This window comes from Schistocerca cancellata, chromosome 6 (genome assembly GCF_023864275.1).
Source record: "Schistocerca cancellata isolate TAMUIC-IGC-003103 chromosome 6, iqSchCanc2.1, whole genome shotgun sequence".
NCBI lineage: Eukaryota > Metazoa > Arthropoda > Insecta > Orthoptera > Acrididae > Schistocerca > Schistocerca cancellata.
The window spans coordinates 652,732,391-652,758,938 of NC_064631.1; the positions used below are offsets into that span (position 1 = coordinate 652,732,391).

General features: G+C 44.8%; 1 protein-coding gene across 1 annotated transcript in view; it reads left to right on the plus strand.

The window, feature by feature from the left end:
* LOC126088464 (pikachurin-like) overlaps positions 1–26,548 on the plus strand; it is a 1,041,406-nt gene that overhangs the window by 1,002,187 nt on the left and 12,671 nt on the right. The window contains exons 11-13 of the mRNA XM_049906606.1: positions 1,154–1,395; positions 12,344–12,574; positions 23,725–23,828. Coding sequence (XP_049762563.1) covers positions 1,154–1,395; positions 12,344–12,574; positions 23,725–23,828 — 577 coding nt within the window. The remainder of the gene's footprint in view (positions 1–1,153; positions 1,396–12,343; positions 12,575–23,724; positions 23,829–26,548) is intronic.

Sequence of the window (26,548 nt, forward strand, 5' to 3'; positions counted from 1 at the left end):
AAGTATTCAAGGATCGGCCTGGGAAGGTAGCTCAAACGTAAGGTGAGGTGAGACAGGCAGCCAAGGGTTGAAGTTAGGTAATCTGATGGCAACCCAAACTATGGACGTCCCAAGGACTGATCAACAATTTAATCAATTCCCTTCCGTCCGACCAACGGTACAGTGATGGCGAATATCGGCCGAGGACGAGAATACGAATGGCACTACGCCTCCAGCAACTGGCGTCTACAAACAGCCACTACAACAATAACCACTCTAAGCAAATATGAGCCAAACAAATTAAAAGGCTCGAATTACACGCCGTGCTGGACAGCAACAACACGACGAGGAAACGGCACACTGCCTACAAACTACGCTAACGACCAGGGCAAGTAGCTGGAGCGTTAACGGCCACAGGGCAGAAAATAACGATGGTGCACTTTACTGTTACGTAACAGTCAAATTAATCATTAATGACAACATAGGAAGACGGGTGCAAGATTTCTCCGACTCCAACACATCATACGATGCTGCTAGCCCGAACGGCCAAGGTGGCAACAACTTGCAAATGAACGAAGAGATGTCACAATAGTTTAGGTTTCATAACAGATCAATTGGTCACTCAACTTCAGCGTCCAGGTTCGGTGGGCAACGAACTAGTCGCTCTCGCAGCTAGCGCCTCACGTTCCGACACTGTGTGATCCCGCCAGTGGCCCCGGTCTGGCCTTGGGCCACAGAGGCTTGCTTGCTGTTCCGTCCCAACCGACTCACTAGCACGCACATCACCACCCAGAAACACCAGCGGTCACACCAAAGGTAGTCCGACAGTACTAGTATCGATAAGCGCTGCTACTGCCACCCAAGGAGGCAAGCCAGCAACTTTGTTATGCCAGTAAGTAAGGAAGAAACAAGACGCCACTCGATGTAAAAATGGCAAAGAACCAACAGCATGAACGCGAGCCGTACACGGCTCAATCAGTATTAATTACGTAGGGCAAATAGTCTCTGTCACATTAATTTCAGTGGTTTTCAGCCTACAAATATGGAGAGTGCAATTTGAGATCCAAGGGGTAGCCACACCTGTTGTTGGGTCGCACTGTGCTGCTGCTTGGTGGTGCCATGTGACGACGGCTCAGCTCGGAGGAGTGCAGGCCTTCCCTACTGTGCCCGGCAGGTGGTGCTGAACGACCAGCCGCTGGCGGTGGTGGCGGCGGCGCTGGCCGGCGTCAACGTCGCCAACTGCGCGCACCCCTGCTCTGCGCGGCCCTGCGGCCCAGCGGCGCGCTGCGTGCCCGCCAGGGAGCGCTTCACCTGCGACTGCTCGCCCGGCCGCTGCCGTCCGCGGGACCCCAACCCCGCGCCGCGCTTCTCCGGCACTAGCTACCTGCACTTCGGCGACGCCGACACAGTACGACGGTGAGTATCTCGCGCAAAATAACGCGGGACCAGCGTACCAGAGTAGCGACGACGCGCGCAGCTCGCGCAAAATAACGTGAGGCCGGCGTACTAGAATAGCAGCGGTGCGTACATCTCGCGCAAAATAACGAGGGACCGGCGTACTAGAGTAGCGGCGACGCGCGCAGCTCGAGCAAAATAACGTGGGACCGGCGTACTAGAACAGCGGCGGTGCGTAGAGCTCGCTCAAAATAATGCGGGACCGGCGTACTAGAGTAGCGGCGACGCCTGCAGCTCGCGCAAAATAACGTGGGACCGGCGTACCAGAATAGCGGCGGTGCGTGGAGCTCGCTCAAAATAACGCGGAAACGGCGTACTAGAGTAGCGGCGACGCGCGCAGCTCGAGCAAAATAACGTGGGACCGGCGTACTAGAATAGCGGCGGTGCGTACAACTCGCGCAAAATAACGTGGGACCGGCGTACAAGAGTAGCTACGACGCGCGCAGCTCCCGCAAAATAACGTGGGACCGGCGTACTAGAAGAGCGTCGGTGAGTACATCTCGCACAAAATAACGCTGGACCGGGGTACTAGAGTAGCGGCGGCGCGTACAGGTCGCGCAAAATAACGCGGGAGGGGGTTTGTAGGTAAATGAGTGGGGAGAACGGATTTAAATTGGTATGAAGTGTTACTTATTAACTAATTGCATTAAAGACTATAACTCGTAAAATCTTACTGCTGGTGTGGCACACATATTAAACCTACCAGCAAGCTTCAATACAGCGCACCATCCGCTGCCGCTAAGATGTGAAAGATTTTTCCGGAAAGAGTGTTTCGTATTAGCGAAAAAAAGTTGTTTATTATGAGACAGGAACGTGTTATTATTTGAACTTACCTTAAATGTCTAATTAATAATTTTTATACAAGTTGCTCCTCTGGAGAGACACTTGAAACGTCAGGTTTCTGGTTGTATTAAGACTTAAACTTCGTGTTCTGGCTTACGGCAGGTCTTGTCATGGGGGAAACCTCGTCAGAGAGATCCACCGCATGAGCGTCTAGGGAAGGGATTCCAGCGGTGGTTCCCCGATGCCTTTCACTAGTGATAACGAAATGATAATGAGGACAACACAACACCCAGTCCCTGAAAAGAGAATATCTCCGACCAAGCCGGGAATCGAACCCGGGCCCCTTGGCGTGACAGACCGCCGCGCTGACCACTTTTTTTTTGCCCTATCCGATTTTTTTTTTTAATTTTATATGAAGGAAGGTAGGAGAAACAGAAACCTTTATTATTCACAAAATAAACATAGTACGTCCTGACACATGATAACTGTCCTGGAAGGAACCTCGCTGCCGTCCTACCATGCAGCATGAAATAACAACAAAATCAAAATGGGGCCACCTCCGGCACCCTAAAGAAAAGTATTTATGGATATGAAAACAAAATTTGAAGTACATCCATTTGCTAACTGTTCAAGCGTGAGTTTTTCGTAGGTCGCATACTCGCATAGAGTTCTTAGTCGATCACATTACTTGGTCGGTTGCACAACGAAAGCACCGCCGCTCATCTTTGCGCGCCCGGCACACCCCAAGTATATGGCGGGTCCGCAAAAACCGTTACCAGGAAATTGGCATACCAATCCTTGTACTTTTGTAGCCGTAATAGTTTTGTGTGTCCATCTTGCAAGTATTGCCAGTAATCCAGGACGTTCAGTAAGTTCGTACGTGTGTCTCTATAGATGTAATGGACCGTCATACCTGTGATCCACGCCACTGCGTTCGTCTTATGACGCGGAAAATACGTTTCCTCTGGTTGACGACAATGTACCATGTTGACCTGACTGATGTAGGTAGGTGGGGGTGGTGGACCGTGAGCCACACCACGTGCCAATTAACAGCTGGATGTTTGCGTTCCACCCTATTCCGGGCGATCTGTCGAAGAAGCAGATGGTACACGTCCTTCGATGTCGACTGTCGGGTCGTCGGTAAACGCTCTCGAACGTAACTGTGTTCCACGACGAACGTGCGCACATACGTTAAAGGGGGTGATATATGGCCGACACTGACTGGAGGAAGATGCGATGGGGGTACGAGTTCTTCGATGATCGTCCCCGTAAGCGAGTGATTCCTGTTGCGCCACCGCTTGAGCATAGTATTAATATACATGGCACGCGCCTTCTCGTGCTCGTTCACTAAACCAACGCCCCCCTCTCGCGCTGGGAGGGTAAGCCTGTTGTATTGTACCTTAAAGAGTTGTCCCAGGCACACATAGTACCCAAAAGCCACCTGAATCCTCATAGCCATCGTGCGCGTCAAGGGAAGAAGATGTGTCAGGTGGCACATCATGGGCGCGAGATAAAGGTTGACGAGTAACACTCGCTGCAGCATATCCATCGACCGTAGGGCGTTTAGTCGTACTGCCGTGCGGACTCTGAGTAACAATCTTCGGTAGTTGTCCGCAGCCGTTCTCGCTGTCACTTTATGAAAGGTGATACCCAAACAGCGGATGGTTTCCACCGCAGGTCACCTGCACATGTTAGGCAATAAATTCTGCCTGACTCATGTAGTACCATCACCGTCACACCGTCAGAGGGTGGTACGGGACCACGAGTCCCACCGCCACACCTCCAAAGTGAATTGCAGTGATGCAGTCACTGCACAGTGGAAATTTACTGGCTCACCAACACAGTTAGACCGCAATAGACCGGTGACGCTGTATTGTAACCTATCACCCCGGACTACAAGTCCACCGCAGGTAAGGGTCCTTCCGTTCCTGGTTCTAGTCCACGCCCCACATACATGAATTGTGATTTTCGGTAGTTGACCACACTTCCAGCTGCCATCCCATACGTCTGTAGCCAATCCAATGCTGTTTGAGTCTCCCTCTCATTCCACCACTCAGCTATCGGGGCGGACCTGGTTGCATTAATGTTTCATAAAGGCGCCACCAAACTCGCGAAAGGATTGTCTTCAGGTTAGGACCGGTCTTGGAAGCCTACCTACTTACATAAAATTTATTAGTGGATCGCAATTTTTCAAATTTCTTTTTTATCTCTCGTATTCTTTTATCCTCTAAATAACTTCGGAGAACAGCTGCTGTGGATTGTTCCGCACCCATTTTTTATCACTTAGTAGACTTTCACATTTCCCGAAGAGTTCTTCCTCGTGTTCAAAATTATCTTTGCTGTTAACTAGACAAAAAGAGTAGTTTGTTTACCGTTGTCAGAGAAGAAAGCTTTGCTGTTAGCTAATGTACAACCGTAGCCAAACACACAGTTTGCACGTGGCTCAGCTTTCAATGGATCACCGGCTGCATTCACTACCTAGATTGCAGCTGAAACTGCTGAGTACATATGCAGTAGGACGAATTTTCTAATGATGTACCATGACTTCAAAAATTCATTTCAGCATATTCTGAAAAACTTTCAATGAAATGAACCAATTGCAGTTATTATTCTTCTTTTAGTTTGCGTTAACCGCGTTTAGGACAAGGTCCGCTGTACACAGGATTTGTCAAATTTATGTTATTTTAACTTTGCTGCCGGATGCCCTTGCCGTAGCCGCAGTAACCTATTACAAGCAGGAGGGAAGTCGCGTACGTTCCCTGTCCGTGATTCGTGTAAATCCATTCTGTGTGGCCTCGTGTTTTACCTGATTAAATAGCGTATAATTTCAGGTGGAAAGTGGGGACCGACCCATAATTTTCCTGAATGAGCATGGGAAATTGCCTAGAATCCACACCCAGCCTCACCGGTGCTCAGCCAGTGTCGTTGAGACGGCGCGCGAAATCTGTCTTGGTGTGGTTCGTTTTTCTGTATGGCAAGCTAGCTGCGCTGCACTTTACGCTCTACGAGATGCTAAATTAACCAGCTGATCAGTTCGTTTAAGAACGATTAGTTCCATTATACAGCTAAAATCATGTTTGTTGCCAGGGCGTATAATTAATCATTCATAAACGACAATTTAAACTCCGGATATTTTTGTAATCTAGCACCGAAATACAGATTTGAAATAACACAGCCATGCTGTTAGTTAAATGTTTCTACGTCAGAGTTACAGTCCAGTCCGTTAATGTTAATGGAGTTTCCAAATACTGCCTTACATTTCTCGACAACAGTTCATGACTACCACTGCGGACTGTAGCACTTCAAAATTATTACAGGGTGCTACAGACGCCTATAAACGTTATTGCACACTGTTTTTACTATATTAAGCTGACATCGCATAAAAGGTATAGCATTAGCATAAGCGTTGCGACTCGCCGCATAACGCGTTTCAAGTTTCGATACGACACTGCCTCACTACAGACGTACATTCCGCCAGAGAGTCTGGTACCCGTTCGTTCTGCCAACGAAGGGCATTTCGCGGCCAGTGTCTCATTTGCAAACTATTAGTGCCGGCGGGCTATATTCACGGATGACAGTATTCCAATAAGATTCATTAACACAATTAAAAATTTCATAGGATTACCAGTTTCGGTTTGTGGTAGCCATCATTTGATCAGTATGCAGAAATAAATGGATCTAATTTTCCCATAATTACACACACAATATTGTATCTATGCTTTATAGATCTAGAAAAGGCATATTACCGGGTTCCTAGGAGGAAGTTATTGCGTGTTCTACGAGATTATGGAATAGGAGGCAAACTTTTGCAAGCAATTAAAAGTCTTTACATAGATAGTCAGGCAGCAGTTCGAGTTAACGGTAAATTGAGTTCATTACTCTGAGTAGTTTCAGGGGTAAGACAAGGCTGCAACTGGTCTCCACTGATGTTCATATTATTTATGCATCATATGTTGAAAACAACAGAGTGGCTGGGGGAGATTAAGATATGTAAACACAAAATAAGCAGTCTCGCATGTGCGGATGACTTAGTTGTGATGGCAGATTCGATTGAAAGTTTGCAAAGTAATATTTCAGATCTAGATCAGAAATCTAAGGACTATGGTATGAAGATTAGCATCTCCAAAACGAAAGTAATGTCAGTGGGAAGAGAGATAAACGGATTGAGTGCCAAATAGGAGGAACAAAGTTAGAACAGGTGGACGGTTTCAAGTACTTAGGATGCATATTCTCACAGGATGCCAACATAGTGAAAGAACTGGAAGCGAGGTGTAACAAAGCTAATGCAGTGAGCGGTCAGCTACGATCTACTCTCTTCTGCAAGAAGGAAGTCAGTACCAAGACTAAGGTATCTGTGCACCGTTCAATCTTTCGACCAACTCTGTTGTATGGGAGCGAAAGCTGGGTGGATTCAGGTTACCTTATCAACAAGGTTGAGATTGCGGATATGATTGCAGGTACTAGTAGATGGGAGCAATGGCAGGAGGGTGTCCACAACGAGGAAATCAAAGAAAAACTGGGAATGAACTCTATAGATGTAGCAGTCAGGGCGAACAGGCTTAGATGGTGGGGTCATGTTACACGCATGGGAGAAGCAAGGCTACCCATGAGACTCATGGGTTCAGCAGTAGAGGGTGGGAGGAGTCGGGGTAGACCAAGGAGAAGGTACCTGGATTCGGTTAAGAATGATTTTGAAGTAATAGGTTTAACATCAGAAGAGGCACCAATGTTAGCACTGAATAGGGGATCATGGAGGAATTTTATAAGGGTGACTATGCTCCAGACTGAACGCTGAAAGGCATAATCAGTCTTAAATGATGATGATGATGATACACACATGAAGCTTTTGTGTACACCAATATCAACATAAGTTAATACATAGCCTGATAGTATAAAACCATTACAAACAACCTTAAAGTGACTGCGTACTTATTAATTTTAAGGCAGCAATGATCCGTCAAAGTATACAGACACCTGGTACACATTCCTCACTGAAAGGACCGATGTCAAACATTACTTGACCTGATACATGTGCAGACACTTTTATTCTGTCTTTGAATGGAAAGGAAAGGGACTCTGCTTGGTAATAATGTCTGAGGACAGTGACAATACAGGTGCTCTACAAGTTTTAACTACTGCAGATTATTATTCAAGGTAGTCATACTTTATGAAATAATTGTCACTGGGTAATGCCTAAGTAAGTTTATAGTTTCTCATTTAACAGTATTATGATGCTGTAGCTGTGCGGACGACAAGGAACGTAGCCGACGACAATGCTGAGCTGCCGCTAGTGCTGTTGCTGCTGCTGCTGTATGAGAACCGCGAGTCGCTCCAGAGCCACAGATAATTATCGGAGAGGCAATAGCTAGAATAGCAGCTTCCTGTCCATTCCTACCGCGCTCTCATTACTCCACAGTTAACGAACTATGCGCGTCTTCACTGGCGGGAGCGCCCAACAAACACTTCCGCGCTCTTTCATGACTGAAACTGCTATGCCTTCTCTGTACTCGCAACGCGACAGACACACTCCACACCCAAAGATAAAAAATGGCACAGTTGTTGCCATTTCGTCGTTGCTCTCGATACATTTAAATAACGTCACTGATATGTCTTCTTCTTGATCGCCCTAAGCATATTCGCAACAATGAAATATTTTCACATTCAGAGAAGAAACTTAGTTATTGAAACTTCGTAGAAAGACCTCGCCTTAACGAAAAGCTCCTTTCTTTTAATGATTGGCATCCTTCTATGAACTTTTTCGATGCCCTCCGTGTAACATATGTGGTAACGATCCCATATAGCACATCTGTACTCCATGACAGGTCGAACAACCGTAGTTCAAGCAGTCTCTTTAAACTGCAATTCCTAGGTATTTAGGTGACTTGATACTCTATATACTGAAACTTCCTGGCAGATTAAAACTGTGTGCCGGCCGTAGACTCGAATCCAGGACCTCCGTCTTTCGCGGGAGAGTGCACGACCGACTGAGCTACCGAAGCACTACTCACGCCCCGTCCTGTAAGAAACTAGAGTTAGTTCTGCAAATTTCGTAGAAGAGCTTCTGTGAAGTTTGAAGGGTAGGAGACGAGGTACTGGAAGAATTAAAGCTGTGAGGAGGGAGCGTAAGTCGTGCTTGGGTAGCTCAGTCCATAAAACCCTTGCCCGCGAGAACAAAGGTCCCGAGTTCGAGTCTCAGTCTGATACACAGTTTTAACCTGCCAGGGAGTTTCATGTCAGCTCCCCCTCCGTTGCAAAGTGAAATTCTCATTCTGGGAACCTATAATTCTATGTGATTTGTCGTCTAATCGAAATTCTTTCTTTTTGTACTTACGTTTGTGACTTTACACTTTTCATTACTTAAAGTCAATTTCCACTTTTTGCACCATTCAGATGTCATGTATAAATCATTTTGCAGTTGGTTTTGATCTTACGATGACTTTACAAGACGCTAACTGGCGGTATCATCTGCAAACAATCAAAGAGAGCTATTCAGATTATCTCCGAAACTGTTTATACAGATACGGAACAACAGAGGGCCTTAACACTTACTTGGGGAACGCCGGATATCAATTCCGATTTACTCAATGATTTTCCGTCGATTCCTACATACTGTGAGCTTCTTGAGAGGAAATTACAAATCCAGTCGTACAACTGCGACGACACCCTAGTTCCACGCAACTGGGTTAGAGACCACTTGTGAGGAACGAAATCAAAAGTCTTTTAGAAGTCTAAGAATGTGGAATTAATTAGAGATCCCCTGTCCACAGAACTCTTCAAAATTGGTTCAAATGGTTCTGAGCACTATGAAACTTAACATCTGAGGTCATCAGTCCTCTAGACTTACACCTAACTAATCTAAGGACATCACACACACCCATGCCCGAGGCAGGATTCGAACCTGCGACCGGAGCAGCACAGCACTCTTCACATAGTAAGAAAAGGAGCTAGTTGTGTATCAAAAGAAACATATTTCGTGAATCCTTGGTGACTTTGCGTCAGTAGACCGTTACATTTCAGGTAATTCATAATTTTCGTACACAGCATACGTTCCAAAATTCTACTGGAAATCCCGCGTTAGTGATATGGGACTGTAAGTGAGCGGATTGCTCTCATTTCCTTCTGATATGGGTCTTCCGTCAAGTGAATGGTTTTATAAGATTACTAATTATAGGGCTATTGTATCAGCATACTCATCGAAGTTGCGGCTATCAGAAATGCAAATACGTAACAAATTGAAAATTTTAAACTGAAATGCACACAGCGAATAAAACTATAGGTCGTTTCTTGTTGGTAGAAGCTCGTTACAACTCACAAACGAAACACTGTGCTCGAAACTGTTGCTGGGTACGCGAGAGCTGCTGACCAACTGGTGGGATGAAGTGTTAAATGATAATATTTATCGAATAGTACATCGATTCTTGGAGGAACAAAGAGATATTATGAACTTGAATACACAGTAGTAGTGTTCCACAGTAATATTTATTTAATAGTTCGTTATGAAACGGCTCCCGCCATCGTGAAATGAACTGTTCAAGTCATGGTCTCTAAAGCCAGTTCATAACGAACTGTTGAATCAGTATTACCGTGGAACGTTAATACTGTGTATTCGAGTTCTTAATATGTTAAATAATACGTAATCTTACTCAGAGACAGTGACCTGACGCACGTATTTCTCAATATACGTGAAACAGCGCTCATAACGTCTTGCCTTTTACTTAGATAAACCGTCTAAAGCCCTCAATATAGATTACATTCAGTTTCACGTTACTATTGCTGCAAGGGCAGCTTGTCAACAACGGTGATGTTACACGGCTTTCTGTAATTCCTCACACTTATGACAAGCTGCGCTTCATACCAACAGCTTCGTGGATCCGAAGATGATGATACGAAGGTTAGCCAAAGAGCTTTCGCTGTCGCCTCGAAGAAAGCTACAAAACTATTATATAGTTTGTTTATATTTAGGTACTTGTATGCAGTAGTGGTACACATTGTAATTCCCTCGCCACAACATTGTATCATTTCCCTAGACGAGTGAAAGGAGAATGGGGCACACCGTTCATGATATGGAACGTTTTGTGGTACTTCGGTTGCTGTACTTGAAGGGAGATACTGCTATCACAATCCGTGCTAATTAGGCGACTACACACTTCCTCTGAACTGGCGTCACAAAGGCGTAACATACACGGTGCTGCCTCGTTTCGACGGCCTTTGTCAATAGGCATGGACATTCGCGGAATCCAGCGGATGGCGAGTGATTTCCACATTTCCCACTACGGTTACGGTTGTGGTACACCGACTTTCAAGCACGATGATCTCCATGTGTTCTTGCTGCATGCTTCCACCGCTGTGGTGTGGTGATTTCACTTTGTACCACGACTCCAAATGTGTAGGTGCCAACTGAAAAAAGGAGGAAATTGCGTAACATTTTTTTGAAAGCTAGAACGAGAATTTTGTAGCTACAGTTTTTGTTTTATGTAGAAAACGGTCATCCAAATAAAACTTAGCAATTGGTCTAGGTGTTGTCTTTCTTCATTATACACTACTGGCCATTAAAATTGCTACACCAAGAAGATGACTTGCTACAGGCGCGAAATTTAACCGACAGGAAGAAGATGCTGTGATATGCAAATGATTAGCTATTCAGAGCATTCACACAAGGTCGGCGCCGGTGGCAACACCTACGACGTACTGACATGAGGAAAGTTTCCAACCGATTTCTCATACACTAACAGCAGTTGGCCGGCGTTGCCTGGTGAAACGTTGCTGTGATGCCTCGTGTAAGGAGGAGAAATACGTACCATTACGTTTCCGACTTTGATAACAGTCGGATTGTAGCCTATCGCGATTGTGATTTATCGTATCGCGACATTGCTGTTCGCGTTGGTCGAGATCCATTGACTGTTAGCAGAATATGGAATCGGTGGTTTCAGGAGGGTAATACGGAACGCCGTGCTGGATCCCAACGGCCTCGTATCTATAGCAGTCGAGATGACAGGCATCTTATCCGCATGGCTGTAACGGATCGTACAGCCACGTCTCGATCCCTGAGTCAACAGATGGGATGTTTACAAGACAACAACCATCACAGACAGGAGCGTCTGCGATGGTGTACTCAACGACGAACCTGGGTGCACGAGTGGCAAAACGTCATTTTTTCGTATGAATCCAGGTTCTGTTTACAGCATCATGATGGTGGCATCCGTGTTTGGCGACATCACGGTGAACGCACATTGGAAGCGTGTATTCGTCATCGCCATACTGGCGTATCACCCGGCGTGATGGTATGGGAAGCCATTGGTTACACGTCTCGGTGACCTCTTGTTCGCATTGACGGCACTTTGAACAGTGGACGTTACATTTCAAATGTGTTACGACCCGTGGCTCTACTCTTCATTCGATCCCTGCGAAACCCTACATTTCAGCAGGGTAATGCACAACCGCATGTTGGAGGTCCTGTACGGGTCTTTCTGGATACAGAAAACGTTCGGCTGCTGCCCTGGCCAGCACATTCTCCAGATCTCTCACCAATTGAAAACGTCTGGCCAATGGTGGACGAGCAACTGGCTCGTCACAATACGCCAGTCATTACTCTTGATGAACTGTGGTATGGTGTTGAAGCTGCATGGGCAGCTGTACCCGTACACGTCATCCAAGCTCCGTTTGACTCAATGCCTAGGCGTATCAAGGCCGTTATTACGGCCAGAGGTGGTTGTTCTGGGTACTGATTTCTCAGGATCTATGCACCCAAATTGCGTGAAAATGTAATCACATGTCAGTTCTAGTATAATATTTTTGTCCAATGAATACCCGTTTATCATCTGTATTTCTTCTTGGTGTAGCAATTGTAATGACCAGTAGTGTAGTTACAGTGGACACGGCTGCCTGGCACATTATGTATTTGGTTGTGAAACGACGCTATTTATTCGAATGTAAGTGCGTGCTTGTGTGTGTGTGCATATGTGTGTGTGTGTGTGTGTGTGTGTGTGCACGTGTGTGTGTTAGACAGGCAGAGAGAGAGAGAGAGAGAGAGAAAGTACAGAGTATACCTGACGTTTACCTCTGCGTAGCTAGTTGGACATCACAAACGCGGTGCTGAGCTACCTGCTGTCTCTTGTGTGCGGCCCAGGATCGTGAGCTACAAGGTGAACATCAACATGCGCTTCCGGACGGGCGTGCCGGAGGGCGTGCTGCTGTGGAGCGGGCGGCGCGACGCGTCCTCGGCCGCGGACTTCCTGGCGCTCGGGGTCGCCGACGGCTTCCTGCACCTGCGCTTCAACCTGGGCAGCGGCGAGGTCGACATCGTCTACAACGCCACTCGCGTCGACGACAATCTCTGGCACCGCGTCAAGGCCATCAGGTGCGTCTCTACACCGTACTGCAGTAAGCGCAACGGGCAAAGTGTCAATCAAACTGGTATCTTTGGAGTGCTCTGACGGTGTAGAACTGGGGACAGGCGGTCAGATCACACTACACCGCTGGCTTAAGCCATGGCATCGTGTGCACTTCCAGTCACTTGTAAGGAATCACCACAGTACAACGAGTAGACGTGCGAATGTCACGTAATTTGTGGCAGCTGTTTTCGTGTCTGTACAGACCTGTGACCATACCGTTGATGAAGTTGCTCTATTCGTTAGGGCGTAGACCCGGACTGTCGAACGTGTCTAGAAGGAACGGAGTACCACTCACAACCATGTAACATGGCATAAGAACAGATAGTTGCCATTAAAACATATTAACAGACAGGTAATGGAGACGAGTTACATGCTTTGTCATTGACTATCGCTTTCAGAATTGACACGTATTGCCTCTACAGGTGAATGCGGGTCCAACTCAGCTATTTTTCTAGATAACCTGGCGAAGGAAACTACATACAGAGGACATTTTGAGTTGGGTACCTGGAAAAAGGTGGTTGTTTACAGCGTCATATGATGCTGCTCATCTTCAGTGCGCTAGACGACACACACACAAACACACACACACACACACACACACACACACACACACAAACCTGGACAGCAACGGATCGGAGACCCGTACCGCCGTTCGACGGGTATTGAATTTGCCTCGTTTCGAAACATGTAAGACGCCAAAATCCCCGACAGGCCAGTGAGACGTTTAACCAGAAATATGTAGACAGCGTAGTTTAGGCCGATGCTGGGTCTGTGATGTTTGTCGTACCGCGACTTTGGCCCCCTCATTCACGTTGCTGCGAAAACAAAAGAACCGTTATCAAAGGCCTGCAGGAGCACGTTCCTGGTTTTACGAACAATTTTGGAAATCTGTGGTAAGTTCCTATGGGACCAAACTGCTGAGATCATCGGTCCCTAGGCTTACACACTACGAGGTGCATTCAAGTTCTAAGGCCTCTGATTTTTTTTCTAATTAACTACTCACCCGAAATCGATGAAACTGGCGTAACTTCTCGACGTAATCGCCCTGCAGACGTACACATTTTTCACAACGCTGACGCAATGATTCCATGGCCGCGGCAAAGGCTTCTTTATGAGTCTGTTTTGACCACTGGAAAATTGCTGAGGCAATAGCAGCACGGCTGGTGAATGTGCGGCCACGGAGAGTGTCTTTCATTGTTGGAAAAAGCCAAAAGTCACTAGGAGCCAGGTCAGGTGATTAGGGAGCATGAGGAATCACTTCAAAGTTGTTATCACGAAGAACTGTTGCGTAAAGTTAGCTCGACGTGCGGGTGCTTTGTCTTGGTGAAACAGCACACGCGCAGCCCTTCCCGGACGTTTTTGTTGCAGTGCAGGAAGGAATTTATTCTTCAAAACATTTTCGTAGAATGCACCTGTTACCGTAGTGCCCTTTGGAACGCAATGGGTAAGAATTACGCCCTCGCTGTCCCAGAACATGGACACCATCATTTTTTCAGCCCTGGCGGTTACCCGAAATCTTTTTGGTGGCGGTGAATCTGTGTGCTTCCATTGAGCTGACTGGCGCTTTGTTTCTGGATTGAAAAATGGCATCCACGTCTCATCCATTGTCACAACCGACGAAAAGAAAGTCTCATTCATGCTGTCGTTGCGCGTCAACATTGCTTGGCAACATGCCACACAGGCAGCCATGTAGTCGACCGTCAGCATTCGTGGCACCCACCTGGATGACACTTTTCGCATTTTCAGGTCGTCATGCAGGATTGTATGCACAGAACCCACAGAAATGCCAACTCTGGAGGCGATCTGTTCCACAGTCATTCGGCGATCCCCCAAAACAATTCTCTCCACTTTCTCTATCATGTCGTCAGACTGGCTTGTGCGAGCCCGAGGTTGTTTCGGTTTGTTGTCACACGATGTTCTGCCTTCATTAAACTGTCGCACCCAGGAACGCACTTTCGACACATCCATAACTCCATCACCACGCGTCTCCTTCAACTGTCGATGAATTTCAATTGGTTTCACACCACGCAAATTCAGAAAACGAATGATTGCACGCCGTTCAAGTAACGAAAACGTCGCCATTTTAAGTATTTAAAACAGTTCTCATTCTCGCCGCTGGCGGTAAAATTCCATCTGCCGTACGGTGCTGCCATCTCTGGGACGTATTGACAATGAACGCGGCCTCATTTTAAAACAATGCGCATGTTTCTATCTCTTTCCAGCCTGGAGAAAAAAAATCGGAGGCCTTAGAACTTGAATGCACCTCGTACTTAATCTAACTTACGCTAAGGACAACGCACACACTTATGCCCGAAGGAGAACTCGAACATCCGACGGGGGGAGCCGCACGAACCGTGGCAGGGCGCCATCGACCGCGCGGCTACCCCGCGCGGCTTGACGAACGCCTTGGCACCCTATTTCACTTCAGCTCTCCCATTAGTTCACCCGATATTTTTTTCAGAGATAATGTCTAGGTGGCACGTTACAGTCAATGTCCTCTCCCCACCCACCGCTTCAGCTGGATGTAGCATACGTGGATAAAGCTGTTGACTCGCTACCTCGCCGAACTCTGCCTATTATCAAGCAAGAAGGAGGCGTTACACCGCGGGAACACAAATTTCTCGCACTGTGTGCACGTTTACTTCAGCATATCTTGATTTCTTACACGTATTAGGCTATGACTCTTACGCCGAATTATTGAGATTACTTATACAGACGTATAAATTAGGGTCTCCCTCTTTTATCTTCGTCGTTTTAGGAAGCATATCTCTGTTATTCTTTCGTACTTGGTCATCCTCCATCCTACAGATTTCATCTTTTCATTTCTCTGTGTGTTCTTCTATTTCTTTCTTTTTATATCTACATTTATTAATATAATTTTCTGCTTTTACTGTCGTAGATCGATTTCGATCTTGCCTGTACCCTACTACATATTTGAGAAATCTTGTTCTTAGTCTAACCTCGTTTTATTCCAACAGTATTTTATAAAATGTCAGAAGTTTTACTTTCCTGTTGAAGGTTGGTCTAATAGTACCATTCGAGGAGTTAAATTTCTCTACGTTATGTTGAAATCAATTTCGTATTCGTGCGATTTATTGCACCCTAAGTATATTAATGTTATTACATGATCTACTGTATTCCTGTTCATTGAATTTTGAATTACACTTTTTTCCAATAAAATGTCATAATCTTTGGTTTTTCTTCAGGTATCTGCAAGCTGTATGAGACAAAGAATCTTTGTAGTTGTTACGCTACTCTTTGTTAATCTAGCTGTTACCAACAATTACCTGTACATCTGCAAATATCATCGACAGTATATAGCCAGGATTTTTAAAATTAAAAGAGTAAAAATACAGTTCATTCACCCATTCCAACAGAATTTCGTTTGTCTAGATGTTGAATGGCATGGGTGATGAACTCCACACGTGTCTTAAATTTAGGTTACGCTCTCTCTGTTTCGATTACTTATGCCTCTAATACTTAAACGTGACTGTTAATATATACTTTTTATAACATCTACTACATATTTGGGTAAACCGTTGTCTTCAAGTATCTGAGACAACTTGCATCCTCTAATACTATCAAAATCGTCAATGAAATCAGTGCGTAATATATTATGTTTCCTATGTCATTTATTATTTATTTCTGAAATTTAAATGTTTTCTTGCTGGGTAGCATATTATTGTCTCACATATAGCACCTACTGAAGGGGCGCGTTATGGTGGACTTAACATGCAGACCTAACATTAGAAGTAGCCCTTGAATTACCTTCAGCATAAAATATGCACAAATGATAGTTACAGGCCAGTAGATACCTCCATTTACACGCATAAACACACACACACACATAATAAAAGCATATAAAAGAAAGAGTAACATGGTTCAACTGTGACTCAGGAAAGGTGTACAGAAAGAGAAACATACAACGAAAAGAAATCAGTTCTGACGTGCGTTTCAGTGCGAACTCTGACTGTAAACCAAAACTCCCTTTTTAATCGCTAGTGACCAAGTGTTCACGACCGATTAGAGGCTTGTTAATATAAGTTAACACGGTTAAAATTCTATATCTCACTGAATGTCAGCTAAGTCGCACTCACTTATCATTTTTGTGGTGCATCTGAACGGCACGGCACTTTAAAGCACTTGAAGGGTGGCATTATATGCAACTCGCGTGGTTGAAGACAAAGCAAAGACAAAGCATTTCACGAGAACTTTAACATTTACTGTACAGCAGAACTTCATTGTTTTCTGGTTTAATTTAAGCTTTATGAGTGCTTTGCCGCTAGAATGCACATCTCAGCGCCGTACTGGTGGCAGCGGCACACACGTCTGCTTCCATACAGAATCGCTGCTAAGCTGTTTATCACTACGTCGATCTCACACGGATATGATCATAATTCCCAACTTATACAGTTTAGCCAACCCGACCTCATTCAGAGAGACAATTACGCTGTTATTCGTCAATGTTTCTCTACTTATTGTACTAGATTGTTAAACATTCATGATGCTACAAGTAAATACACTGCATTCATCTGTTATGTAGTGTCTCATTCAGCGCTTGTACATTCACTTGTATTTACTCTCCACTACAAGGAGTAGAGCGGGCTGTTTTACACTCGGCCGACTGCTAACAAAGAAGGGTTCCCATCGGTGCAATCGGCTTTCTGGAACTTTCTGTCCGATGATGCACGTTAAGATCTCGGGTATACAAACAGCGGGCATTCACCTTGGTTGGCCCTCGTTTGCGAGTAGCTGACGATAAATATTTGGAATTTTGTGTGATACGCAAGAGCATTAAGAAAGGCTCTTTGTATAGTCCGGTTGCATGGTGTAGTGGATAGGATAACAGCTTCAAATGCAGGAGGTTGTGGGTTCTAATTTTGTCAAATGCAATATGTGTCTTTTATTTTTAAATTTTTATCAAAATGACTTTGATCATGATTTTTATTAAATTAGTTGAGTTAAATGTAACTTTTTAGTTCTATTCCTCTCTCACATCATTTTAACCACCGTACGAACTTTTTCATTTGTTTCATTTTTTCTTTACATCATTCTTTTTCCGATGGGAATTTTTGTCACTATGAATTAATTATGTTTAACTATTATAATATTCAATTACTTGAAAATTCCGATCTATCAGTTAAAAAACAAAAGAAGAAACAATCTATTTATACTTGTGCAGTGGTGTGAAAAATGTGTTTTTGTTACCAGATCTGCATTTTTTTTTTTTTGCATAGTAATCGTCATGTATGTAAAACATAACCAAAATATCTACCGCACTGTGGACAAAATAACGCAGATGAAAATTTTAATGAAAGATTGGTTTATAAGTAAAACTAAACACAAGCAAAATGAGAAAGATATATAATGACCGCAATAATGTGGAAGAAATAACGGGCTGATAAAACAATATTAAATCGAACTTAATAGGTGAAATTAATTAAGGCACATGAACCAAGATTTCAAGTGGAGAAGGAATGATAGAAATCAAAATGAGAGCAAATGGAGAAGTTTATATTACGATTAACATTTTTATATTATGATTAACATTAAATGATAAAGGAATGGAATTAAAAATTACATTGAAATCAATTAATAGAACAAAAATGATGATCAAAGTCATCACGATAAAGATTTAAAACTGCAAAAATAAGAACTTGCTGTATTTGTTCAGATTCGAACCCACAACCTCCTGCATGCACACAGAATTCCGAATATTTTTCGTCAATTACGCAAAAACGAGAGCCCACCAGGGTGAATGGAATGCAGTGTATGAAGCCTGGGATCTTAACGTGCATCACCGTACAGACAGTTCCAAACAGCTGATCGCACCGCTTACAATCGATTAGGGAAGCAAGACAGAGGGGCTTAGATTTCCTGCATTTACCTGAAGCCGACCAAAGACAGTTCCCCAAAAACGGGGAATTTATCCTAGGACAACGTTCTCCATTGTCTCAGACGAAGATTAAGTTTATGTCTTTGCTTATTGTGAATGTATGTTGTGTTCGTGCGTGTGGGTCGCTGTAGGTATTACATTTTATTTTTATTATCAATGCTTTTCGTTCCATACTCCTAAGCGTAGACCAGGGTTTTTGGGCTACTGTGAGAACGGATCTGCAGACGTGTGCCAACCAAGTCATCCACTCTATTACCCTCTTACACGCTTATACAGATTAATGAATACGCTCTAGAACTTTAATGCAATTAATTCGTTCAAGAGATACGATATTCTGCGAAAACAGCAGCCCAGCAATGTTATCAGCATATGGTACTGCAAGGGAATTAAATTTTAATGCATGTAGTTTTCTCAAAAAGCCTTTTTCGCAGCAAAATTACGAAATTTGTTCGTTCTGCATTGCTTCAAGGCTGACGTCGTCGAAGTAACGATCAGCGTACCCTGGTCGTAAATTCCTAGCACGTTGCGAATGGCTGTCCCGCCTCAGAAATTTTGAGAATAGTGGGTGACCACTTCCGCTTCCTCATCGGAAATTGGGTGCCGCTTCGTTGCTACAGCCCCCTAACGGCGGATTTCTCCCATCCCCTGTTACGTGGGAAAGTTTGCTCGACGGGACGCCACCTGCTTGACCACACTGTGTGTCTTTCTTCCCTGCACCCTCTATAAATACCCTACTTGGAGACAATACTGAGCTCATAGAAGTCAAAAACCTGTTTGTTGTAGTCGTTGAAGGACTAGGAAGAAATACGAAGAATTCGGAATCATAGTAAATAAGAAAAGAACGAAGAATGTAATATTGAGAGAATAAGGAGAGGAGGCCAAAATCAGCGTAGATGGACAGCAACTACAGTAGGTTTCAAACTTCAGATTTACGAAAGGACGAAGAAAGAAGACAGGTGACACTGTGTGTGGAAGAAGCTATAGGACGCGAACTGGGATGAGAGGGTGAGTTGCAGAGAAGGCTTTGGGAGAACAGAAACCTTGTAGACACCGTAAGGGAAAGGAAGAAAATTAGGTTATCCCACATCTTGAGAATACTCTGCTTACTTCATTAAGGACTTAAAGAGGATGATAGAGACAGCAACAGAGAAACAAAGAGAGAGGCACAGTGACCAACTAACATATTGTGTCAGGGAAAAAACGATAACTACGAAAGACTGAGAAGTGACCACTTACCATGTCTGGACTTGCCGTAAGGCAGAAGGACTACTGATGACGATGGCGACGATGATGACGTGTAACTGTAATTACTGAGATACGTGACACTACATATTTGCTCATGGGTCTCTAATTATCTTTGGTTTGTGAACAATTAACAACGGTTTGTTACTAATACTGAACAGTCAGAAAATTACAATTACTTAACTACACTCCTGGAAATTGAAATAAGAACACCGTGAATTCATTGTCCCAGGAAGGGGAAACTTTATTGACACATTCCTGGGGTCAGATACATCACATGATCACACTGACAGAACCACAGGCACATAGACACAGGCAACAGAGCATGCACAATGTCGGCACTAGTACAGTGTATATCCACCTTTCGCAGCAATGCAGGCTGCTATTCTCCCATGGAGACGATCGTAGAGATGCTGGATGTAGTCCTGTGGAACGGCTTGCCATGCCATTTCCACCTGGCGCCTCAGTTCGACCAGCGTTCGTGCCGGACGTGCAGACCGCGTGAGACGACGCTTCATCCAGTCCCAAACATGCTCAATGGGGGACAGATCCGGAGATCTTGCTGGCCAGGGTAGTTGACTTACACCTTCTAGAGCACGTTGGGTGGCACGGGATACATGCGGACGTGCATTGTCCTGTTGGAACAGCAAGTTCCCTTGCCGGTCTAGGAATGGTAGAACGATGGGCTCGATGACGGTTTGGATGTCCCCTCGACGATCACCAGTGGTGTACGGCCAGTGTAGGAGATCGCTCCCCACACCATGATGCCGGGTGTTGGCCCTGTTTGCCTCGGTCGTATGCAGTCCTGATTGTGGCGCTCACCTGCACGGCGCCAAACACACATACGACCATCATTGGCACCAAGGCAAAAGCGACTCTCATCGCTGAAGACGACACGTCTCCATTCGTCCCTCCATTCACGCCTGTCGCGACACCACTGGAGGCGGGCTGCACGATGTTTGGGCGTGAGCGGAAGACGGCGTAACGGTGTGCGGGACCGTAGCCCAGCTTCATGGAGACGGTTGCGAATGGTCCTCGCCGATACCCCAGGAGCAACAGTGTCCCTAATTTGCTGGGAAGTGGCGGTGCGGTCCCCTACGGCACTGCGTAGGATCCTACGGTCTTGGCGTGCATCCGTGCATCGCTGCGGTCCGGTCCTAGGTCGACGGGCACGTGCACCTTCCGCCGACCACTGGCGACAACATCGACGTACTGTGGAGACCTCACGCCCCACGTGTTGAGCAATTCGGCGGTACGTCCACCCGGCCTCCCGCATGCCCACTATACGCCCTCGCTCAAAGTCTGTCAACTGCACATACGGTTCACGTCCACGCTGTCGCGGCATGCTACCAGTGTTAAAGACTGCGATGGAGCTCCGTATGCCACGGCAAACTGGCTGACACTGACGGCGGCGGTGCACAAATGCTGCGCAGCTAGCGCCATTCGACGGCCAACACCGCGGTTCCTGGTGTGTCCGCTGTGCCGTGCGTGTGATCATTGCTTGTACAGCCCTCTCGCAGTGTCCGGAGCAAGTATGGTGGGTCTGACACACCGGTGTCAATGTGTTCTTTTTTCCATTTCCAGGAGTGTATTTGTCGGGCAATCACCTGAAATTCCATGAAGGGTTTGAAGAAGCCGATAGCAAACTACTTCCACTAGGCCCTTGTCCAAGACTTTGAGATTCCCGTGTCTACCTGCAACGCCTATTTCTTTGACCGTATAACGCAGGTTTAACGTTAACTGCTATTAGATCACAGACAACTTAATGTTGTGGTATCCAACTCGTGTACGACCCAGTATGCGCATGTCGAGCAGTATCCCTCATGGTGTATGCTGGCACAGCCATCCTCGTGATGTCAAGACAAGTGCGATCGATCGGAGCTGGCAACTGACTCCCCTAATTCCTTAGTTCCACGAGAATCGTAACTACGTCTTTATGTCAAAACAGCCCACAATTTCAATCGTTATTTTAGTAATATGTGGTTAACAGTGTGTTTCTCAACGATTTCCTGTCGCAAGGTTGTTGTGCATTGTCTGTTGCTCCATTGACTGCTGACTACCCTCCTGTACTGAATTGCACTTTTCTATGTTAGCCGTGTACGTTTCGTACTTTCTAGCCGATCGCTCCTTCCAGTCTCACTCGACCACTTTCTGCGGTTACTGTCTACAGCCACGCGAGAATACTCGAAGAGTTTTGCTAGTACAGTATTGCCATAGTCGTTCCCAGCCAACGGACTACTAAGAATCTGCCGTTCGGTAAAATCAATGAGAGCGTGAACTTTGCCAGTTCTCTACACACCACTTCGAGCGAAAGACTTTCCTTGTCAACACTAGGTGTTACATGTCTTTCGTGTTGCACTATGTGCGGATTTCAATTCACAGTCGGAATTTCCTAAATTACATACTCCGTACCGAGGCATTTTGCTCTGATTGTTGCCAGCATCATATTTAAAGTACCAGGGAAGCAGGTTGCTAGGCTTGGGTTTTACCCCTAACGGCTGAGGGACTAACCGGTGGATTTGGTAGTCTTTGCCGTATGAGCACAAAGTTGACCACGACTCAGAATATGTCCGAGATGCCCAGCCTTCTTCCAAAGTAACTGGTATCCCGACTGTCGGGACCACTTACTTGGCCACTCATACGTTGCCCGTGGTTCATGAACTAGGACATGACTACAGGAACCCACACCATGAACCAGGGCGAACAGGCTTAGATGGTGGGGTCATGTTACACGCATGGGAGAAGCAAGGTTACCCAAGAGACTCATGGATTCAGCAGTAGAGGGTAGGAGGAGTCGGGGCAGACCGAGGAGAAGGTACCTGGATTCGGTTAAGAATGATTTTGAAGTAATAGGTTTAACATCAGAAGAGGCATCAATGTTAGCACTGAATAGGGGATCATGGAGGAACTGTATAAGGGGGGCTATGCTCCAGACTGAACGCTGAAAGGCATAATCAGTCTTAAATGATGATGATGATGACATACTCCGTAGTTTCTTTAAGTGATTTATTGCGAATGAGAGGATCATTACTTTCAAGAAGGCAAAGACAGGTGACGCTCTCCGATCTCGATGCCTTTCACATTGCACTATGTGCGCACCACACCACCTCTAAGCTTGATCGTAACGCTGTAAATAGGGCCATGTAATCAAAAAGTGGATGGCGTTCGGTAGGAATGGAGTTCAAACAACGGTCGGAATACCTTAACTATATAATCCGTGGGTTCTATAAGTGATTTAATGCGAATGACGGGTTATTACTTTCAAGAAGGCAAAAATAGGTCACTCTTTCCGAACTCGTGCTCCGTCTGCAACGATGTCATCACCGACTTCTTATTAAACATTAATACTTGGGTCTTTCATCGTTTTGTACGGAAATGAATATTAGTAACATTAGTTTTAACCAGCCACTGTCTATTTATATAAATTGTCGATCGCCCGCTTGGGAGTATAATATTTTCGCGTGAATAAGTTACACAGTTTTACTAATTTAAGTGCGGTTTGCGGCCACATTTTTACTGTAGATCTGGGACAGAATACTGTTTAGTTAAAAGCAGATCACACGCTTTTGAATGCGATAGTCGAGAATACTTACCACATGCCAACCTCATCCGAGGCGATGGTGAGTTACAACAACATTTTTATTCGTAATATTGTGATCGTCTAGCACGCTCACGACGGTGTATTTATCTAGGCAAGAACTGTGCAGATTTATCTAATGTTTCAGTACATAATCGTGAGTTCGGTGTGTGAGAATTAGCTCCTAAAACAAACTCCGTAGGAAGCATTCAATGTATGCAAGAAGAAAGTAATAACGTTTACTGTTTATGATGCATAGAATTGCCAAAAACCGCTACAGCATAGCATTATTAACTACTTTCTTCTAAAATGATCAGTTTGTGAATCCACGTATGGCTTACGGCTGAATCGTGCGATAGATAACATCGTTGCTTTGTGTAAAGTTATTTTCTTTATTTCAGGAACGAGCAAGAGGGCTCTATTACCGTGGACAACGGACCGACAATCATCAAAAGATCTCCAGGGAAGCTGAGACAGCTCAACACTAACACAGGGCTCTACATAGGTAAGTACCGCCGTTCTCGCTCATTACAGAAGTCTAGGAAATTATTTGTGTGACTTGAAGTTGAACTTGAAAGATGGTAGATTGGAATATAATTTAATTTAAAGTAATTGTCGTCTTTTTGAGTTTTGTTCGAGTTAGCAAGGAACGGGGAGCTTTTGTCCGACTCATCAATAAATATAACTATTCACTAACATGACATTTGTTTCTATAACATCCTGCCATAGAAACCCTGTGTCCTTACATTTTAACGAGTGCATACGGTACCTGTAGTGGTGCTTCATGACGAGACACGACTCGTAACTGCTATGTATCAGACGCTCTCTTTCTGATAATTTCATGGTACAATCTAAGCTCATATCCACTCCCAAATCCACAAACTAGAGATCACAACACGTTTCACCTATCCTGTGCACGTCGTCTGTCACCATGACCTACTTATGTTTGTGCATGTGACGTAGAAAATTGGGTCGTTCCGCCGCAGAAACTTTTCTTCGAAAAATACATCCACGTACACTTCTGACATCGTCAGCGTGGAGGCGATCTGTAGTACTATAAATAAATTCTCAGTAGCTGAGACCTCTAAAATCATTTATTAATTTAGATGACCGGTTTGGGCAGTTGTCTGTTGCCATCTTCAGATCTGCAAAAGATGGAACCGGAAATGCTTTGTTTACATCACTGCATAGTCTCTTCCATCAGTACAGTAAGTGGTGCTATACACAGTATGTCCATGTTAGCGTCGTGAGCTACACTATATGTTGGCATATCAATTTTAAAACAGCAGCTATGTACACGCATGTTATTGCGCCGGTTACAAGCACTCACATTCATGAACACTGAACAGCTGCCCTTGTTTTGAAATATATAATTTTGAGGAAATATCGACACATGTACTATTGATCCCAAGTTCAATGAACCTGTCCTGATTTTGATCGAATTGGAAAGGCAAAGAAACATTTGAACTATGTAATAGTTTCCAAAGATCAGACGGGAGAAGTGAAGAAGACTAGCAGAATGTTTACCGTAGTGGATGGTTCAAGTGGCTCTGAGCACTATGGGACATCTGAGGTCATCAGTCCCCTAGACTTAGAACTACTTAAACCTAGCTAACCTAAGGACATCACACACATCCATACCCGAGGCAGGATTCGAACCTGCGACCGTAGCGGTCGCGCGGGTCCAGACTGACGCCGCTAAAACCGCTCGGTCACACCGGCCGGCTTACCGTAGTGGAAATAAAACAAAACTTTCTTTCAGCTAAACCCTTGAATTTCATAGCAAAGACATAATTGGCTACAGATAGTGAAGGAAACAAAATACAGGGTGTTTCAAAAATGACTTAACGAATTTAAAAAAATATATAAATTTATGGAAACAAGATGTATAGGTGGGTTTAGTGTTATTTTGCAGGGTAACGCATCAAGTTTTTTTTTTTTTTTTTTTACCTTAAACTCAAGATGATGTATGTGGCATCCGTTGGTTATCCTGCACACATGCCATCGGAAGTCAATCTCTTCACAATCTCACTACAGTATTGGAGCTGTAACTTGCTCAGTGAAGGCATAAATTCTTGCTCTAAGTTCAGGTAGAGAAGACGACACAGGAGGTCCAAATACTATATGCTTGATGAATCCCCATAAAAATATCGAATGGTGTCAGGTCTGGGGAACGTGGGCACCAAGCAGTTGGCGCATCACGGTCAATCCATTGATCTGGAAAGGTCACTGAGAAAATCTCGGACGTCAGCCAGGTAGTGGGGTGGTGAACCATCTTGCATGGAGTAAAGACTTCGTTCTTAATCATCCTCATCGATCTGTGGTATCAAAAATTGTTGTAACATATCCAGGTACACTATCTCATTGATGGTTCTCTCACGGAAAAAAAGGGTCCATACACTTTGCTCTTGCACCCTCTTTCTACAGAACATTTATGCCACTCACATGTTGCAGAGGATCTTTAGCGTACATGGAACGAAAATTTCGCTGAACTGTTGTAGCCGACTTCGATTCTTCAAACCAAAACACACAGCTAGCACGCTCGGTTCCAGTGAAGTCAGCCATCTTTAACGCAACTTCCGCTAGTGTTCCTTACGGTGCGGCTCGGCGCTAGCGAACTACGCGAGACAATACTTGTTGTATTTCGCTACAGATTGACACCTCTGTAAATACTATGAATTAATTTATATTAATTTTCAAGGTTGTAAAGTCCTTTTTGAAACACCCTGTATAGTGGAGAAATATTAGATGGATCAGAATAAACAAAGGAAAGACCGTAACGATGCAGTCAAAGAACTCAGTAAACCGTTACCTTGAGGTTATAGAAGTGGATTTCAGGAGGCAGAATATCGGTAGCCCATTAATGCCTCTTCTGGAGCTTTTACATGAAGGTGGCACTGAAATAGAATTTGAGAAGTGGAAAAATCTTCAGAAGATAATGAACCACATTCCTCCCATTTACCATGCGTTTTGTAACAATGTATCTCATTCCCAGATAACAGTAATCTTGTGTGCAGGAAGAGAGAGAGGAAAAAGAAGAGGATGGTCATGGAAGAAGGTCAGTTGTAAAGTGGTGATGAATGTGAACTCTTGCAATCGTCGCAATTATGTGTGTGTACACAACTCTTATTTTAAAAATGAAATGCCTATTTATAGTGCAGCTTACGATATCAACAGGGACATACAATTGATAGTACCACTTACTGTACTGACGGAGGAGATTAT